This window comes from Leptodactylus fuscus, chromosome 2 (assembly GCF_031893055.1).
Source record: "Leptodactylus fuscus isolate aLepFus1 chromosome 2, aLepFus1.hap2, whole genome shotgun sequence".
NCBI classification, from domain to species: domain Eukaryota; kingdom Metazoa; phylum Chordata; class Amphibia; order Anura; family Leptodactylidae; genus Leptodactylus; species Leptodactylus fuscus.
Window position 1 is genome coordinate 2,116,655 of NC_134266.1, and position 20,938 is coordinate 2,137,592.

General features: G+C 49.7%; 1 protein-coding gene across 2 annotated transcripts in view; it reads left to right on the forward strand.

Annotated features, from left to right (window-relative positions):
- The first annotated feature begins 716 nt into the window (after nucleotides 1-716).
- Nucleotides 717-20,938, forward strand: part of MPZL1 (myelin protein zero like 1) — a 34,785-nt gene continuing 14,563 nt past the window's right edge. For both annotated transcript variants that reach the window (XM_075263288.1, XM_075263289.1), the window contains exons 1-3: nucleotides 717-846; nucleotides 17,509-17,675; nucleotides 20,370-20,583. In XM_075263288.1, coding sequence (XP_075119389.1) covers nucleotides 777-846; nucleotides 17,509-17,675; nucleotides 20,370-20,583 — 451 coding nt within the window. In that variant the 5' untranslated portion in view covers nucleotides 717-776. The remainder of the gene's footprint in view (nucleotides 847-17,508; nucleotides 17,676-20,369; nucleotides 20,584-20,938) is intronic.

Below are 20,938 nucleotides of genomic sequence, written 5' to 3' on the forward strand. Positions count from 1 at the left end.
AAAGACATTAGTCCATCAAGTCCAACCTATAAACCAGGGAAAATGGGTCAGCCATGAAGTAGTTGAACCGCAGGCTTAAAGGGAACTTCCGGCCCAAGGCAATCCGCCCCCATTGTGCAGCCCAGTCGTCCTTAGTGTGGTCAGTTGCTTTGGGCAGCCGCCAGGTGAGTTTTCTGTGTTGTTTTCACACTTACGGACCCAATGTTTGATAATAATGGCGTCTTATTGTATTCTGGGGGCCTTAGGGTCCCCTCTGGTTTTGCAGCCATGTGTGACTGACACCCCGATATAGCTGCGCCCCATTTTATGTACATTGCTCACACTATGTAAATTGCAATACATTGTATTCCCTGTAATCTATCATAAATGAATACTTATAATTATTCATTAGTCATTATCATTTTAGTATGATAATAATAAGAAAAAATGTTTAAAAAAATTAAAAAATAAATACAGTGTCTCATCCGGTGTTTGAACCCGCGACATTCCGCAGCCGCCGCGTCAATCTGCATTGAGACGTAAAATCACAGCACTCGTCGCCCCGCCCCCGTGTTCTGTAACCCCGCCCGAGTGACGTTGCCTGAAACAAGCCAATCAACGCCTCCCATCCGCCAGCCAATCAAACGGGGCTTTGTCTCCGCTTGACGAGCACTCCTCGGAGCCAATAGGATTTGTCCATTCTAACCTGAGGGGCGGTTTCCGGGCCAATGAGGAGTCTGCTCTGTGTGAGGAGGGCGGGACTGAGGCATTGGCAGTGAAGTGGCCGTCCTGAGGTAATGGCTACGGCTCGGATGTCGCTCTCTCGGTGCGGGCTGTGTCTCCTGCTGGCGCTGCTGCTGTGTACGGGTGAGTGAGGCGCAGGCTCCCCTGTGGCCGCTGCCTGATGGGGGTGGTGGTCCTTCTTATTGCGGAGGCTGTGCTGGCACCGGGGGCTCTGGTAACATGGCCACCTTTGTGAGGGCTGCTGTCTCCGGTATCAGTAATGTGAATGGGAGCCTAGTCGGGAAAGGGCTGAACCGGTTTCACAGCTCTGTAGTGTTACCCTTTACATCCCGTCTGTTGTGCAGTATTTGTGGCCCCCGGGGGCTGGTAGCATTGTGGCCCCATGTGCACTGGCTGTGATATGAGGGGCACTGCTGGGTCCATCCAGATTGCCCGTGTTAATGGCTCCAGATGGCACAAACTAGTCACATGACCCAATTTTCACCAGATTCGTGTTATAACATATTACGTCACACCCTTGGGGGGCGCCCGGACTGAAATAAAGAAGGCGCCATTACCGTGTAATAGAAAGTGCTGCAACTTTCTATTAGATTTTGTATTATAATTGTGCAAACACTTCACAGCTGAGGGTTTGCTACAGTTGTGTCCAGTCTATGATCCTAGTAAGCTCCGCACACTGGCAGCACAGCACTGGCCTATCCTGATGGGTTGTTATAGTTGTGTCCAGTCTATGATCCCGGTAAGCTCCGCACACTGGCAGCACAGCACTGGCCTATCCTAATGGGTTGTGTCCAGTCTATGATCCTGGTAAGCTCCGCACACTGGCAGCACAGCACAGCACAGGCCTATCCTGAGGGGTTGTGTCCAGTCTATGATCCTGGTAAGCTCCGCACACTGGCAGCACAGCACTGGCCTATCCTAATGGGTTGTTACAGTTGTCTCCAGTCTATGATCCCGGTAAGCTCCGCACACTGGCAGCACAGCACTGGCCTATCCTAATGGGTTGTGTCCAGTCTATGATCCTAGTAAGCTCCGCACACTGGCAGCACAGCACTGGCCTATCCTAATGGGTTGTTACAGTTGTCTCCAGTCTATGATCCTGGTAAGCTCCGCACACTGGCAGCACAGCACTGGCCTATCCTAATGGGTTGTGTCCAGTCTATGATCCTGGTAAGCTCCGCACACTGGCAGCACAGCACTGGCCTATCCTGATGGGTTGTGTCCAGTCTATGATCCTGGTAAGCTCCGCACACTGGCAGCACAGCACTGGCCTATCCTGATGGGTTGTGTCCAGTCTATGATCCTGGTAAGCTCCGCACACTGGCAGCACAGCACTGGCCTATCCTAATGGGTTGTGTCCAGTTTATGATCCTAGTAAGCTCCGCACACTGGCAGCACAGCACAGGCCTATCCTGATGGGTTGTTACAGTTGTGTCCGATCTATGATCCTAGTAAGCTCTGCACACTGGCAGCACAGCTCTGGCCTATCCTGATGGGTTGTTATAGTTGTGTCCAGTCTATGATCCCGGTAAGCTCCGCACACTGGCAGCACAGCACTGGCCTATCCTGATGGGTTGTTATAGTTGTGTCCAGTCTATGATCCTAGTAAGCTCCGCACACTGGCAGCACAGCACTGGCCTATCCTAATGGGTTGTTACAGTTGTCTCCAGTCTATGATCCCGGTAAGCTCCGCACACTGGCAGCACAGCACAGGCCTGTGCTGATGGGTTGTGTCCAGTCTATGATCCTAGTAAGCTCCGCACACTGGCAGCACAGCACTGGCCTATCCTGATGGGTTGTTATAGTTGTGTCCAGTCTATGATCCCGGTAAGCTCCGCACACTGGCAGCACAGCACTGGCCTATCCTAATGGGTTGTGTCCAGTCTATGATCCTGGTAAGCTCCGCACACTGGCAGCACAGCACTGGCCTATCCTAATGGGTTGTGTCCAGTCTATGATCCTGGTAAGCTCCGCACACTGGCAGCACAGTACTGGCCTATCCTGATGGGTTGTGTCCAGTCTATGATCCTGGTAAGCTCCGCACACTGGCAGCACAGCACTGGCCTATCCTGATGGGTTGTGTCCAGTCTATGATCCTGGTAAGCTCCGCACACTGGCAGCACAGCACTGGCCTATCCTAATGGGTTGTGTCCAGTTTATGATCCTAGTAAGCTCAGCACACTGGCAGCACAGCACAGGCCTATCCTGATGGGTTGTTACAGTTGTGTCCGATCTATGATCCTAGTAAGCTCTGCACACTGGCAGCACAGCTCTGGCCTATCCTGATGGGTTGTTATAGTTGTGTCCAGTCTATGATCCCGGTAAGCTCCGCACACTGGCAGCACAGCACTGGCCTATCCTGATGGGTTGTTATAGTTGTGTCCAGTCTATGATCCTGGTAAGCTCCGCACACTGGCAGCACAGCACTGGCCTATCCTAATGGGTTGTGTCCAGTGTATGATCCTAGTAAGCCCCGCACACTGGCAGCACAGCACAGGCCTATCCTGAGGGGTTGTTACAGTTGTCTCCAGTCTATGATCCTGGTAAGCTCCGCACACTGGCAGCACAGCACTGGCCTATCCTGATGGGTTGTTACAGTTGTGTCCAGTCTATGATCCCGGTAAGCTCCGCACACTGGCAGCACAGCACTGGCCTATCCTGATGGGTTGTTACAGTTGTGTCCAGTCTATGATCCCGGTAAGCTCCGCACACTGGCAGCACAGCACAGGCCTGCACTGATGGGTTGTTACAGTTGTGTCCAGTCTATGATCCTAGTAAGCTCCGCACACTGGCAGCACAGCACAGGCCTATCCTGAGGGGTTGTTACAGTTGTGTCCGATCTATGATCCTGGTAAGCTCCGCACACTGGCAGCACAACACTGGCCTATCCTGATGGGTTGTTATAGTTGTGTCCAGTCTATGATCCTGGTAAGCTCCGCACACTGGCAGCACAGCACTGGCCTATCCTCATTGGTTGTGTCCAGTCTATGATCCTAGTAAGCTCCGCACACTGGCAGCACAGCACTGGCCTATCCTGATGGGTTGTGTCCAGTCTATGATCCTAGTAAGCTCCGCACACTGGCAGCACAGCACTGGCCTATCCTAATGGGTTGTGTCCAGTCTATGATCCTAGTAAGCTCCGCACACTGGCAGCACAGCACTGGCCTATCCTAATGGGTTGTGTCCAGTCTATGATCCTAGTAAGCTCTGCACACTGGCAGCACAGCACTGGCCTATCCTGATGGGTTGTGTCCAGTCTATGATCCTGGTAAGCTCTGCACACTGGCAGCACAGCACTGGCCTATCCTGATGGGTTGTTACAGTTGTCTCCAGTCTATGATCCTAGTAAGCTCCGCACACTGGCAGCACAGCACTGGCCTATCCTAATGGGTTGTGTCCAGTCTATGATCCTAGTAAGCTCTGCACACTGGCAGCACAGCACTGGCCTATCCTAATGGGTTGTGTCCAGTCTATGATCCTGGTAAGCTCTGCACACTGGCAGCACAGCACTGGCCTATCCTAATGGGTTGTTACAGTTGTCTCCAGTCTATGATCCTGGTAAGCTCTGCACACTGGCAGCACAGCACTGGCCTATCCTGATGGGTTGTTATAGTTGTGTCCAGTCTATGATCCTGGTAAGCTCCGCACACTGGCAGCACAGCACTGGCCTATCCTAATGGGTTGTGTCCAGTGTATGATCCTAGTAAGCCCCGCACACTGGCAGCACAGCACAGCACAGCACAGGCCTATCCTGAGGGGTTGTTACAGTTGTCTCCAGTCTATGATCCTAGTAAGCTCCGCACACTGGCAGCACAGCACTGGCCTATCCTGATGGGTTGTTACAGTTGTCTCCAGTCTATGATCCTAGTAAGCTCCGCACACTGGCAGCACAGCACTGGCCTATCCTGATGGGTTGTGTCCAGTCTATGATCCTAGTAAGCTCCGCACACTGGCAGCACAGCACTGGCCTATCCTAATGGGTTGTGTCCAGTCTATGATCCTAGTAAGCTCCGCACACTGGCAGCACAGCACTGGCCTATCCTAATGGGTTGTGTCCAGTCTATGATCCTAGTAAGCTCTGCACACTGGCAGCACAGCACTGGCCTATCCTAATGGGTTGTTACAGTTGTCTCCAGTCTATGATCCTGGTAAGCTCTGCACACTGGCAGCACAGCACTGGCCTATCCTGATGGGTTGTGTCCAGTCTATGATCCTGTAAGCTCCGCACACTGGCAGCACAGCACTGGCCTATCCTAATGGGTTGTGTCCAGTCTATGATCCTAGTAAGCTCCGCACACTGGCAGCACAGCACTGGCCTATCCTGATGGGTTGTGTCCAGTCTATGATCCTAGTAAGCTCCGCACACTGGCAGCACAGCACTGGCCTATCCTGATGGGTTGTGTCCAGTCTATGATCCTAGTAAGCTCCGCACACTGGCAGCACAGCACTGGCCTATCCTAAAGGGTTGTGTCCAGTCTATGATCCTAGTAAGCTCTGCACACTGGCAGCACAGCACTGGCCTATCCTAATGGGTTGTTACAGTTGTCTCCAGTCTATGATCCTGGTAAGCTCTGCACACTGGCAGCACAGCACTGCCCTATCCTGATGGGTTGTGTCCAGTCTATGATCCTGTAAGCTCCGCACACTGGCAGCACAGCACAGGCCTATTCTGATGGGTTGTTACAATGTGCCAGCTCAGGTTATGGATCAGGTTGTGTTCACCTCATTGCCTGGATGTGATGCAATTGTAACAAACCTTCAGCTCTGAGCTATTTGGTGAGATTCTGCTGTTGGATATTATTGCAGTGACTGGAGGCCTTGTACAGTGCACAGCTGTAGAGATCTCCACAATGCAGCAATGAAAGGGTTACACCCTTCTTTATCAGACCATGTCCTTAGTGGGAGATTAGAGGGGTCTCACACCCAGGCCCCCCCAGTAATTGGCTCTCAAGCCGGGGTGTTCCTGGTGGTCACTTCCACTTTTCAGGCTGTGTAACATCACGTGGCTGCTTCCCAGCTCAGTCCTATTCGAGTGTATGGGGCTGAGCGGCGATATGAAGTGCAGCCACTATACAATGTCTGTCAGCAGTGACGGGGCCGCAGCTCTCCCCTCTGCACTGCAGTCATATAACTGGGGGTCCCGGGGGTCGGAGCTTCAATGGACCAGCTAAGGATAGGTCATCAATTGAGGAGCCTAAAAAACTCCTTTAAAGGGGTATTCCACTAATGGCAAGTTAGTGTAGGGGTAAAGCTGCCTAATTAGTGGGGGTCTGAGCGCTGTGTGATTGGGGGGGGTCTGGGTGCTGTGTGATTGGGGGGGGACGTCTGATTGTTGCTCCATTCAGCTCTATAGGACTGCGGAAGAGAAGCCGACCCTACAAGTGCCCAGACCTGACTGACCTGCCGCTCCATTCATAGGGATCACAAAGGACCCCTGCTGCCCTACCCGACCCCCGCTGCCCTGCTGGCTGGGTGCTTGCTGATACTGATACTGTACATTCAGGATGCCCCCCCCCCCCCATCTTTATTTGCATAACTCGTCCTGTTTGTTTCCTCTTAGTTCTTGTGTATGAGGATCTGCAAATCGGGTCACATGATGGAAGTCTCCAGTAATAGGAAGCCTGCAGCTCGTCTCCCCCAGCATAGATGGTATCAGAGGTGATGATCTGCAGACGGCAGGCCTGTGCTCAGCCCCCTGGAGGGCGACTGTCTGATAATGATAGTGTCCTCTGTCCTGTGCTCAGCCCCCTGGAGGGCGACTATGTCTGATAATGATGGTGTCCGCCACTCTGTGTCCTCTGCTGTGTGTGGAACCAGTCATCAAGCTGATGCAGGGTTTTTAGGATTGGGGAACCCCAGGAGGTGAGACCTCTGAGTGTCATTATACATTTGGAGTTGCCTAATCAAAGGATGGAGAGTGCGGGTTTTGGGGGCTCAAACTTGGAGATTGGTTCCCTTTAAAGCAGATGCCTGTGGTCACCCGTCTGCCGCTCCAATGATCCCAGACTGTCTGTATAATGGGCCGCAGTGATGTCACTTTAATAACACGTGACATCATTGCTGCAGCCAATCCCCGGCCCTAGCCGGTTGTGTTGTTACATGATGTCATCACTGCAGCTCATAGGATAGGGGAGAACTTGCTGTTTGGTGCTGGTCCAACCGCTGAGAACCATTGGGAGTGCCAGAGATACAGTATGGGGCTTGGCGCTATCTCTGGCACCTCCAATTAAATAAATGAAGTCTGCTGCTTGAGTCAGTGGGGTTATGTGCAGTTGTAACCCCCCCCCCTCCTCATATTTTACACCCTTATCTGCTTCTAACCCAATTTTATCTGATCTCAGACATTTCCTTTAAGATTGCTGACAGCAGACCTTGAATAAGTTTATCTCCAGGTATCAGCCAGTGGTTATTCCCCTCCCCCCATTCCAAACACAACCCACTCAGCAGTGCCTAGCATGCATGTACATGGAGAGAGTCAGGAGGAATAGTTGCCTAAATGTACACAGGTCGCCCTCAGGGCAGATTGGACAAAACTTTTTGTTACTACATGACCATAAAGGGGTTTTCTGAGCCTCGGCCCGATTTTGGGATGTTTTTGTGCTGCAGGTGGGAAACTCTTAAAGGGATTTTCCACAAAAGCAAAGTCTTATCAGTTTGTAGCCAAGTCGGCATTTTTTTGCAACTATAAATCTTGCCATTGGATGTGACCGTGAGGGCGGGGTCTTTGTATGGGCTGGGACTTGGCCGAATTCTGTCCTTTGTGACCGGGTCTTCTCCTTATACTTGCAGTATCCGGCCTGCGAGAACCCGACCACAATAAGGAAATCCTGGAAACCACAAAGAAGATGAGAGAAAATCTATAACATTGCGAAGTGTTTATTTCTATTTGTAACAATGTTTTCATTTAAATTTTTCAATTTTTTTTTTTTTTTTTTTAAGGAAAAATATTCCTAGGAAAATCCCTTTCAATAGTCACTAACATTTCAACAAAAATTTGCATAGATCAGTAGTGCGGGTGATTATAAGGAACTTTGTAATGTCTTATCAGAGCGATGGAATGCCTTATCATAGGCTCCGCCCCCCTGACTGGTTTCATGCTGTAATCTGTGTATCGGCTGTAATAACTAGATCAACCTTGGCCGCACCGTTCAGCTGTTGTTAGACTATTTTTCCCAGCCTAGACATGGCCGTGTGAGAATCACTTTGCTCTGACATCGCCTTGATCCGTCTTGTTGAGATTCTGTATGTTTACATCGAAGGCGAGTGAGAGAGAAGAGCCATAGGCACAGACTGAGAGCTTTGCAGCTACTTGGGAAGTTACTATCTTACCCCGAGTGCTTTTTCACATCAGTACTTCTCTATAATGAGTGAGAGAGCTCTGGGGCAGATTCTCCTCTACTGTCTGTGTGCAGTGTACGGGAGGCCTCATTGCAGCTAGTCTCCATGGCTGCCATGCCCCGTGGTCATTTTTTTTTTATCATTGGGACACCTCACCTGACTATAAGCTGATCATAGGTTTTCCAGCGGCTTCGACCCCCAGCGATCATCTGTAATCTACAGGAGTTCCTGGCAGTCAGTAGGGTTTGGATTCCCCTGCAGCGCCACCCTAGGTGAACTGAAGCATTACACAAACAATATAAACAGTGGTCTGTAAGGCCCGGTTCGCATCTGTCCCACTTGGGGACCCCCTGAACAAAACGCTAATCTGCCAGGACCTTGGCAGACCTTGTAGACTATAATGGGGTCCATGGGGTTCCTGCATGAAAAATGCGGAGAGAAAAGTGCTGCTCGCAGAAGGACCCGAACGCAGATGTGAATTGGGCCTTAGGTGTGTGTCAGATGACCTCTGTTCGCCAATCCCTGCTGTATTCCCTTGGACAGTTTGGCTGGAATGATAACCTCCTTAAAGGGCCACTAACCCCCTAGTGAGATCTCAGTGGCTGCTTGTATGGGGGCAGGGATCGCTCAGCACTTCCAGTAACTTATTGGCTGCTCGTAGAGCCTGCTGTATAATCCTCCCCTGTAAACACTGAGGCTTTCTTCTTGCTTTCCATCACTTTATGAATAATGGATATGACTGTGGTAGGAGTCTGCGCTCGCCTCATTATGGTCGCTGCTTTTTACTTCTCTTCTGTAAGAACTTGCAGCGGTTGTTAATGTGCGATGATGAAGCGAAGCGCCGCAGGAACATCGCGCGTCTCTACACTGGTGAGAAGAACGAGAAAAATGGTGACTATAATGTGAGGGTGGAGGCGGATTATTACCTACCCGTGTGAGTGTACTGACCCCCGGCCGCTAGGGGACGAATTCTCACCCCATATTTATATGTATGACCTGCACCAGTATAATATCTGCTTGGATATGTGGATGCCAAGGGGCAGAGGACCCCTTTATAGTCACCAGAGCTGCTGCAGAGTACTCTCCTATGACTATAGTTTCTTATCCTTTTCCTGCATACTGTTTAGGTGGCGTACTCCCTGCAGGACAATTGTGCTGAGGCCCTATATTGCCGAAAATCTGCATTTTTTTGCGTTACAGATTTTGCGGATTTTTGAACCAAAGTCAACAGAGGAATTGGAAATATTAAGGAAGGACATTTGTACCTTTCCCATTTACTAAATCCTCTCCTTTCTTTGGCTCACAAAACTGCAGCAAAACTTGCAACCAAAAAAGCCATGATGTGGCCTCTGCCTTAAGGGGGTTGTCCAGTTTCTAATATTGATGGCCTGAGAGCCTCGCAGATCTGATATTTGGGGCCGCTCGGCTCCCGGTAATGTTTACTTGCCCTCAGTTACTCCTTTGCTGTAGCAGCGGCTTTAGGTAATTTGCTGTGACCCCATAGACGTCAGTGAGGCCGCGCTGCAGTACCAAAACCTGCCACTAAAAGTCCTATAACAAGTCAGCAGCGCGGCTTTCCGGATCTAAACCTTACCAGGAGCTGAGCTTTCCCCCATAAGCAGGTCTTTAGGGTTCCCAGGTGTCGGGCCCTCACAGATCAGCAATATTGGAAAATGGGTAACCCCTGTAAATGTCACAAAGGTAACGATGACACCAAAAGGATATAATAATACATTCTACTCCTCCAATAAATTTGTTGCTGCCCGTGCGGTTCCTGAGGCTTTGTCCTGCTGTCCGTACGCCGGGGACTCTGCAGGTCGCTCATTGGCCTGTGCGCTCTTGTCTTGTACGCTGTGGACTGGTGACCTTTGATACTCCAGTATGGATTTACTCGCCCTGCTATTCTTGGAACGGAGTGAGTGGAGCATGCTGGGAGTTGTAGTGTCACAGGAGATGGAATCCTGAACGTTGTGGACCCCTTGTTGTACACGCAGACTCTATTGTGGTCACGTACAGTAGTGATATAATACTTACATAGTGTGCGTCACCTTCACCGTACCCATAGTGCCTCCTAGACACCACGGAGTGCTCAGGGTCAGTCTCTCATCACTATGATCGGCCACAAAACTTGCCTTTCATTTAGAGCTTATTCACATGACGGTCTGACAGCCGTGTGATAACAGTTTTATATAGGTTTCCAGCCCCAAATCGAATTCTCGTGTTGGTGACCTATCCACAGGTGACAGACCCCGCACAGACCGTCTGGCCTAGGAACTTCAGGATCTTGCTGATGGTCGGCTGGTGTGTGCGGAGCAGCTCCTATACAAGGAATAATAGCAGTGCAGCAGTTCACCGGAACCACCACTATGCGGCGTTGTGTGCACTGCCAGTCTATAGGTCAGAGTAATATATGTACAGATGGAGGCCATATATGTATCTATAGGGCGGTATAATGTATGTACAGATAGAGGCCATATATCTATCTATAGGGCGGTATAATGTATGTACAGATAGAGGCCATATATCTATCTATAGGGCGGTATAATGTATGTACAGATAGAGGCCATATATCTATAGGGCGGTGTAATGTATATACAGATAGAGGCCATATATCTATAGGGCGGTGTAATGTATATACAGATAGAGGCCATATATCTATAGGACGGTATAATGTATGTACAGATAGAGGCCATATATCTATCTATAGGGCGGTATAATGTATGTACAGATAGAGGCCATATATCTATCTATAGGGCGGTGTAATGTATGTACAGATAGAGGCCATATATCTATAGGACGGTGTAATGTATGTACAGATAGAGGCCATATATCTATCTATAGGGCGGTATAATGTATGTACAGATAGAGGCCATATATCTATCTATAGGGCGGTCTAATGTATGTACAGATAGAGGCCATATATGTATCTATAGGGCGGTATAATGTATGTACAGATAGAGGCCATATATCTATAGGACGGTGTAATGTATGTACAGATAGAGGCCATATATCTATCTATAGGGCGGTATAATGTATGTACAGATAGAGGCCATATATCTATCTATAGGGCGGTCTAATGTATGTACAGATAGAGGCCATATATGTATCTATAGGTCGGTATAATGTATGTACAGATAGAGGCCATATATCTATCTATAGGGCGGTCTAATGTATGTACAGATAGAGGCCATATATCTATCTATAGGGCGGTATAATGTATGTACAGATAGAGGCCATATATCTATAGGGCGATATAATGTATGTACAGATAGAGGCCATATATCTATCTATAGGACGGTGTAATGTATGTACAGATAGAGGCCATATATCTATAGGGCGGTGTAATGTATGTACAGATAGAGGCCATATATCTATCTATAGGACGGTGTAATGTATGTACAGATAGAGGCCATATATCTATAGGACGGTGTAATGTATGTACAGATAGAGGCCATATATCTATCTATAGGGCGGTATAATGTACGTACAGATAGAGGCCATATATCTATAGGTCGGTGTAATGTATATACAGCTAGCGGCCATATATCTATCTATAGGGCGGTGTAATGTATGTACAGATAGAGGCCATATATGTATCTCAATGTCAGTATAATGTATGTACAGATAGAGGCCATATATCTATCTATAGGTCAGTATAATGTATGTACAGATAGAGGCCATATAGCTGTCTATAGGGCGGTGTAATGTATATACAGGCTGTATATATATAGGTGATTGTACTTTGCTTCCTGCTGTATATGGAGAGTCTTTGATGTTTCGGATGTTTATTTCCTGCTGGTAGAATCCATGAGATGAGGTCGAGTCCCCGCAGTCGCCTCCTATAAGTTTTGCTTCCTAAATCCCGTTTTTGCCTTTATTGACAGATTTTGGCTCCACGTTCGTTGCCGCTCCCCGCTGAGGAGACTTTTGCTTTTGTCTCATCACTTTTTAGAGCTTTTTGTTGTATTACGGCGTCTCCTAATCCCTGCTTGTCTGTAAATATTGGCCGTGGCTATTTCTGGGTGAGCAGATCAGTGTGAATGGCGCTTTATCTTCACGTAATGCATTTTCTGTTGTCATAATATTACAGCAAATAAATGACAATGCGTCGGCCGCCATCGAATACAATGTCATTGTTGTATCCATAAGCCTAGGTCACATCTGTGTTGGGACTCTGCCTAAAATTGTTGGAGAGAAAAGTCCTTTAAGGGGTAGAAAATCTTCCAAAACCCGGCAGACGCCATTATAGTCTCTGGTGTCCATGGGTAACAGTCTCTCCATCATCGAGCCCTGTGCGGACCCGAACATCGGCGTGCCGGGCGCTCGTGTGCACAGTGTTACTTGGCGGTATTACCAGTCATATTGTCCTTTATAGAGAGAAAGAAACAAGTTCTGACTATTGAAAGCAAATAAAAAGTCGCTGCTTCTCGAATTAGCCGAGTCCTAAAAAGGGTTATGATGGCGATGACTCCGACCCCTATTTACAGGATTGGGGGGTCTGAATAGTGGAACCCCCAGTGAGCCTGGCAGACAGCGGAGTTGTGCCCCATTTGTATGAAACATTTCAGGGAACCTCTGGACCTCTGTTAGATCACTGGGGTTCCAGGGGCAAGATTTAGGACTTGTCCTATACTTGTCAGTTTTGTTGTATCGCCCAATCTCATGGACCCGGCTCATTCCCAAGGCCTTTCACTAAAGCCGGGGCTCGCTGTGCATGGTGTATGGTGGCGTCCAGCAGTGAGTTTTCACCTCTCCAAGGCTTTACCATGAGACTGACTATTTAGTGTTATTTTTCTGCCTGTCCAGACCAGGAGGTCACTAGAGAAGAAGCCGGAAAAGAGCAGAGCTGCTTGAGATGTATAAGAAATGGTCACAGTTTGTGTCTGAGTGGCAGCAACTGCGGCACCGGTCACACTTGCAGGCTGTATGGACGCTTTAAGACTGAGTAAGATGATGACAGAGAGTAGGAGGATTAATGGAGGCTTCTCGGACTGTCTTATCTCGTGTGCTTATGGTGGGAGCTTTCACTGAGATCGCTCTGGTAATGCTCGGCCTCACAACACAAGTAATAGAAGCGCGTTCTGGTATAGCAGACGGTTATCTCACCTAGGACCCACAGCTGTTGTATATATCTGTACAATGAAACCTAAAAACAAGGAATCCGAGCAGAAACCTTAGTAGTCAGAGCAGGACTCTTCACCCACTCACACTTGGTCCTTCAATATACACAGCCATGATTTTTCCATCCTACTCCCTCAACAGCATGGCCGCTGCAGTGTGCTTGCTCCCCCGTGGCCGCTGCAGTGTGCTTGCTCCCCCGTGGCCGCTGCAGTGTGCTTGCTCCCCCGTGGCCGCTGCAGTGTGCTTGCTCCCCCGTGGCCGCTGCAGTGTGCTTGCTCCTCCGTGGCCGCCGCTGCGTGCTCGCTCCTCCGTGGCCGCTGCAGTGTGCTTGCTCCTCCGTGGCCGCCGCTGCGTGCTCGCTCCTCCGTGGCCGCCGCTGCGTGCTCGCTCCTCCGTGGCCGCTGCAGTGTGCTCGCTCCTCCGTGGCCGCCGCTGCGTGCTCGCTCCTCCGTGGCCGCCGCTGCGTGCTCGCTCCTCCGTGGCCGCCGCTGCGTGCTCGCTCCTCCGTGGCCGCCGCTGCGTGCTCGCTCCTCCGTGGCCGCCGCTGCGTGCTCGCTCCTCCGTGGCCGCCGCTGCGTGCTCGCTCCTCCGTGGCCGCCGCTGCGTGCTCGCTCCTCCGTGGCCGCCGCTGCGTGCTCGCTCCTCCGTGGCCGCCGCTGCGTGCTCGCTCCTCCGTGGCCGCCGCTGCGTGCTCGCTCCCTTGCTCCAGCTCTGCAGACGGTCTTGCCTGGCAGTAAGCCGCATAAAGCAGTTTATTTGCGGAAGATCGGAGCCCAGTGCAGGAAGCAAAAGGAAGTTTTGTCCAGCCTATCATACATGTATGTAACGCAATCCATTACAAAACACAACATTTGGCCTCTGATTGTACAGAAGAGCGCCTGCCCGTCATCTGCTCTGAGTCACATCACTATTCCGCTCTTTGCTAACATCGGTGACTAATCTGGATCTGCCGAGTTACTCATAAACTTCTTTCCTTTTTATGTTTATTCAGTATTTCATCTAATAATTTGTGGAACGCTCATTAGATGTCATTGGATAAGTATGTAATGAGTTACAGCAGGGAGTTGTCAGCATTCACATGTACACAGTGCGGCCAGGCTATAATAAACCCCTGGAATAGCGGGCGATAGTCACAGGGTAAATCCGCACATCTCCTTCTACAGGTTACATATAGATGTAAGGGATTGCCATAATGACAAGTGATAGTGTGTCATACTGTGGAGACCTCAACAATCAGCTGTGATCTGTCAGGAAGTGTTCAGTTACCGTACAGCGCCCCCACAGGAGGACTGACGCACTACATAGTTGTCATTGAAAACCTTGGCCTGCCTGTAAAATGTTTTTCAGTGTAAGAGGCATTACATGTATCATGCCTCAAGTATGCCCACCAATAGAGGGCGCTGACTGAGAATGTGCAAGTCTGTCTTCCTATGATGTAATTAGGAAGACAGAGTCTCAGTCAAGACATCCAATAGAGGGCGCTCCCTTTAACATCATGCCGACCTTCTTAGAGGCCTTTGTTTGCAATGCTGTTGAGATTATACCAGATACAGTCTTCTCAGCCAAGGACAGCCGTTTCGATGTATTTGCATCTCATCAGCTTGGCGTAGAGAGGACTGATCTGGCAGAGGTGAGAGGCTTAGACAGGGTTAAGGGGATATCGTCACTCCATAGGGAGAGACCACCATAAAGGTGTGTGGAGTCTTATTAAGCCATGAGCGCTCCACTCCACTGTCCTTGGCCATTTAAATTAATGAAAAATGTCACGGACACAGCTAGTGTCCGCTGCTAATGTCCATGCAAGATTTTGAACGGACACTAGCGGCAGACACTACCTTTCGGACAATGACGGTAGTGTGAACGCTCCCTTACTCTATCACTTATTATAGCCTCTGCCCACGACTTCATCTGCGTGTTGTTGGTGTTGATCCGCTTATATTCAGCAAATTGCTGCCGTCGATGATTTGCCTGCTCCGGCGTTTTGGCAGCTCTTAAGCTGTCCTGCTGCTGAACTTGTTCCTTGCACTGTGCCTGTGATTGTTTCGGCATCTCAGCAGCTCACTGGGACGCCATATGAGCGTGTTGTTGGTGCTGATGATCCCCCTCAGCTCTAGTTCAGGAGCCAGAAGTGACTTCTGGCTCCTTCATAGCTCTCCTTGTTTTAGAATTTTGCAAAAAATTAGATTTCCTTTTTCCCGCCATGTTTAATATTAGCAAACTGCCAATGTGGAGTAAAGGTGTTTTCCCCTTCAGTGTGTCAGCACTGCCTGGAGCAGATCAGATAATATGCAGATGCTTGTACACAATGGACTGAGGGTTAGCTGAGTGTTACATAGAGAGATAACAGACCTGGGACCTGAGATAAGCGGCTGCAGGAGCAGTGTAATATAGTATGTGACCAGAAATCCAGAACAGTAGTGAAGCCATGTCATGTACCGGGATACAAAGTAGCCGATGTGTTACTGCAGGTTACAGAGTATCTATGGGGCAAATCTCATCCAAATCCGCTCAGTGGTTTATGTGTGAAACAAACATCCAAACTGTCACATGTATAATATTAGTAGGATAGGATATATATATATATATATATATATATATATATATATATATATATATATATACTGTCACATGTATAATATTAGTAGGATAGGATATATATATATATATATATATATATATATATATATATATATATATATATATACTGTCACATGTATAATATTAGTAGGGTGAAGAATTGGGGATCGGTAGATTTATCGCTGCAGGATCAGACTACACAGGGTTTGTTTTGTAGTCTGTAACCATGTAGATCCGCATAGTTATAATCTCACATTGTTTTTGAGCTTCCATGATAAGTGTCAGCAGGAGCCGCGTCCTCTCTGTTCTCCTGCGGGGCGGTTATTACATGGAAGATTAGAGGACTGTGAAGGAGGTGAAGGCGTCCTCCGGGCGCTGGTCACACGGTGACATCTGCACACTCCTCCTGCTGGTTGTGGCTCTCTGTAGTCGCTGACAGTCTGTGCTGAGGATGAGTCTCACTCGCTGTCCTATTTCTTTTTTTACAAATAGTTTGTGTTTTTTCCGTTTGTTTTTCTGCATGGATAATATAGACTGCTTTAGTGTATAGCGTGGCCCAGAGGAGATGCTGTATACATGTATACTAAAAGCCTGCACCTCGATCTGGAGGACTAAAAGGGATATTCTGGTTATGCCATCCCTTTATGATGGAGGTTTGGTCCTACCTCTGGGACCACCCCTGAGACAGAAAGGTCCTCAGTCCTGGACTTAATACCACTTGTGAGTTTTCTGTAGACAGCGACGCTTCGGACTACCCGTTATACAGGGTTCTGTGGCCGCCCCATTCACGTCCATGGAGCTGTGCTGTGCAGGTAGTGAAGGGGAAGTGTTGCAGCCTCGGCCTGATCCATTGTCTTGTCAGAATAGAGACTAAACTCGCTGATCTTAGTGCTTGGACCCCACCGATCTGCCAGTAATCACCTATAGAATGAATAGGAGACAACTTCTCAAGATGACGATACCACTTTTATACTTCACAATAATGGGGGGTCCTATAGGTTGGTCCCCCCACTAGTCATAAAGCGATACCCTATCCCAGTTACAGGCCATCACTTAGGAATATCCCTTTAAGGACAGTGACAAGCACTGCTGTGAGCGCTCTGGCCATTGTGCGTTCCTTTGTACTTTGGCTCCTGTCAGCTGAGAGTGATCACATTGTCAGCCATTGACTGATTCCTTGAGCCGTCAGTCGGAGTCTCCAATGCTGTCAGTTTGTCATTGGGCCATAATGCACCAAATTGTGGTCTTACCGCCCCGTCTGAACGAGGCCTTAGAGGATTTATATGAGATTCCCTGTCGGGCTCTGGTGCTGACGCTTGCATGTATGATGTCACGTTCTGCACGGTTGCTCTGGCAGGTCCCACGCACATACTGGACACGGCTGCAGCAGGTCTGAGCTCTCCCCCGCTGAATATCTGAGTCCTGCTATATACATACCTGAGCTGTGAAGGATTAGCGCACAACTAGAAGGCGTGTAGTACACTCAGCCTGGTGATATCTGCAGCAGGTCCATCAGTCAGCCGCGTGTGCCGTGGGCCGTGTCCAGGAAACACATTGTTTGTGAAGTTTTGTGCTGGCATCCTGCACGGCTCCCAGGAGGAGGGGGGGGGGTCGCTGCAAGGGACACAACATCTGCAAGGCTGCACTAGAAAGGGGAGGCTAGTAAATAAATGGACCTGCTAGTGGGGGCCGTAATGGCCTCTGAGTTCTCATGTGATCTTACTGATGTCCCTTCTGTTCTTTCCTCAGTACATTATGCCGTGGCTTTGGAAATCTACACTCCTAATGAATTGTATGTCGAGAACGGCACATATGCAAAACTACCGTGCTCCTTCAAGTCTACAGATGTTACCAGCAGCACGACCTCCATCACATGGACGTACACGGAGGAAGGCTCCAGTGCAGCGGGGCTCGTGGTAAGATGTCTGTGTATGGTGCAGGGGCTCGTGGTAAGATGTCCGTGTATGGTGCAGGGGCTCGTGGTAAGATGTCCGTGTATGGTGCAGGGGCTCGTGGTAAGATGTCCGTGTATGGTGCAGGGGCTCGTGGTAAGATGACCGTGTATGGTGCAGGGGCTCGTGCTAAGATGACTGTGTATGGTGCAGGGGCTCGTGGTAATATGTCCGTGTATGGTGCAGGGGCTCCTGGTAATATGTCCATGTATGGTGCAGGGGCTCATGGTAAGATGTCCGTGTATGGTGCAGGGGCTCGTGGTAAGATGTCCGTGTATGGTGCAGGGGCTCCTGGTAATATGTCCGTGTATGGTGCAGGGGCTCGTGGTAAGATGACCGTGTATGGTGCAGGGGTTTGTGGTAAGATGACCGTGTATGGTGCAGGGGCTCGTGGTAAGATGACTGTGTATGGTGCAGGGGCTCGTGGTAAGATGACCGTGTATGGTGCAGGGGCTCGTGCTAAGATGACTGTGTATGGTGCAGGGGCTCGTGGTAATATGTCCGTGTATGGTGCAGGGGCTCGTGGTAAGATGACCGTGTATGGTGCAGGGGCTCGTGGTAAGATGACTGTGTATGGTGCAGGGGCTCGTGGTAAGATGTCCGTGTATGGTGCAGGTGCTCCTGGTAAGATGACTGTGTATGGTGCAAGGGCTCGTGGTAAGATGACTGTGTATGGTGCAGGGGCTCCTGGTAAGATGACTGTGTATGGTGCAGGGGTTTGTGGTAAGATGACTGTGTATGGTGCAGGGGTTTGTGGTAAGATGACTGTGTATGGTGCAGGGGCTCGTGGTAAGATGACTGTGTATGGTGCAGGGGCTCGTGGTAAGATGACTGTGTATGGTGCAAGGGCTCGTGGTAAGATGACTGTGTATGGTGCAGGTGCTCCTGGTAAGATGACTGTGTATGGTGCAAGGGCTCGTGGTAAGATGACTGTGTATGGTGCAGGGGCTCCTGGTAAGATGACTGTGTATGGTGCAGGGGCTCCTGGTAAGATGACTGTGTATGGTGCAGGGGTTTGTGGTAAGATGACTGTGTATGGTGCAGGGGCTCGTGGTAAGATGACTGTGTATGGTGCAGGGGCTCGTGGTAAGATGACTGTGTATGGTGCAAGGGCTCGTGGTAAGATGACTGTGTATGGTGCAGGGGCTCCTGGTAAGATGTCCGTGTATGGTGCAGGGGCTCCTGGTAAGATGTCCGTGTATGGTGCAGGGGCTCGTGGTAAGATGTCCGTGTATGGTGCAGGTGCTCCTGGTAAGATGTCCGTGTATGGTGCAGGGGCTCGTGGTAAGATGACTGTGTATGGTGCAGGGGCTCGTGGTAAGATGACTGTGTATGGTGCAGGGGTTTGTGGTAAGATGACTGTGTATGGTGCAGGTGCTCCTGGTAAGATGACTGTGTATGGTGCAAGGGCTCGTGGTAAGATGACTGTGTATGGTGCAGGGGTTTGTGGTAAGATGACTGTGTATGGTGCAGGGGTTTGTGGTAAGATGACTGTGTATGGTGCAGGGGCTCGTGGTAAGATGTCCGTGTATGGTGCAGGTGCTCCTGGTAAGATGACTGTGTATGGTGCAAGGGCTCGTGGTAAGATGACTGTGTATGGTGCAGGGGCTCCTGGTAAGATGACTGTGTATGGTGCAGGGGCTCGTGGTAAGATGACTGTGTATGGTGCAGGGGTTTGTGGTAAGATGACTGTGTATGGTGCAGGGGCTCGTGGTAAGATGACTGTGTATGGTGCAGGGGTTTGTGGTAAGATGACTGTGTATGGTGCAGGTGCTCCTGGTAAGATGACTGTGTATGGTGCAAGGGCTCGTGGTAAGATGACTGTGTATGGTGCAAGGGCTCGTGGTAAGATGACTGTGTATGGTGCAAGGGCTCGTGGTAAGATGACTGTGTATGGTGCAGGGGTTTGTGGTAAGATGACTGTGTATGGTGCAGGGGCTCGTGGTAAGATGTCCGTGTATGGTGCAGGTGCTCCTGGTAAGATGACCGTGTATGGTGCAGGGGCTCGTGGTAAGATGACTGTGTATGGTGCAGGGGCTCCTGGTAAGATGACTGTGTATGGTGCAGGGGCTCCTGGTAAGATGACTGTGTATGGTGCAGGGGCAGGTGCATCTAAGGGAATGAAGGGATTGGAGGAAGCCTTCTGTCTCAGTGTCCCAAAAGCGACCGTATTTTACTTCCCATTGTTTTCAAGCACCTGGAAAGGCAGTAAGCTGCGAGATGTGTGGAATAATCCCAGCAGAAACCGCAGTGTATGCCCTGGGTCTCATTTCACATGCAAACCCAAGGCTTCAGATACCCAAGGCCCGGCATCTGCTTTCTGCTGCAGGTTTTTAGGAATGATTTTGAAAATTGCCTAAAATTCCCACATCTGCAGGTAGCGGCCGCCTGAGAGCCAGCAACACATTTACTGCTGCTCTGGATGTGACTGGTGTATAGACATGATACGGAGAACCATTTGGCTTTGTTTTCCAAAAAACTGTAGACCTAGAAAAATTCTGCTTTCGCTTCAGTTTCTCTACATGACCATTGTGGTTTCTGGAATTTAATACAACTAGCAGCTTCTAAAGAGTGTCTGATAACACAAAGGTGCACAATAAATCTAGAAGAAAGTTTGGTTAAGTTTACATTTTTTTTCCTGTTCCTGTTTCTCCTTAGATCTTCCATTATATTGGCGGGAAGCAGTTCTCGGGGCAGGTGCAACGCTTCAAAGATCGGGTCTCCTGGGCCGGAGACATCAATAACAGGGACGTGGCCATCAAAATAGATAAGATTACCTTTAAGGACAACGGGACCTACAGCTGCTCTGTCATGAATCCTCCGGATATTTCCAGCACCCCAAAGCAAATAAAGCTGCACGTTGTGGAGAAGAGTGAGTAGGAGGAGTGGTAGGAGGAGTGAGACTGAGGAGGAGGAGGAGGAGTGAGACTGAGGAGGAGGAGGAGGAGTGAGACTGAGGAGGAGGAGGAGGAGTGAGACTGAGGAGGAGGAGGAGGAGTGAGACTGAGGAGGAGGAGGAGGAGTGAGACTGAGGAGGAGGAGGAGGAGTGAGACTGAGGAGGAGGAGGAGGAGTGAGACTGAGGAGGAGGAGGAGGAGGAGTGAGACTGAGGAGGAGGAGGAGGAGTGAGACTGAAGAGGAGGAGGAGTGAGACTGAGGAGGAGGAGGAGGAGTGAGACTGATGAGGAGGAGGAGTGAGACTGATGAGGAGGAGGAGTGAGACTGAG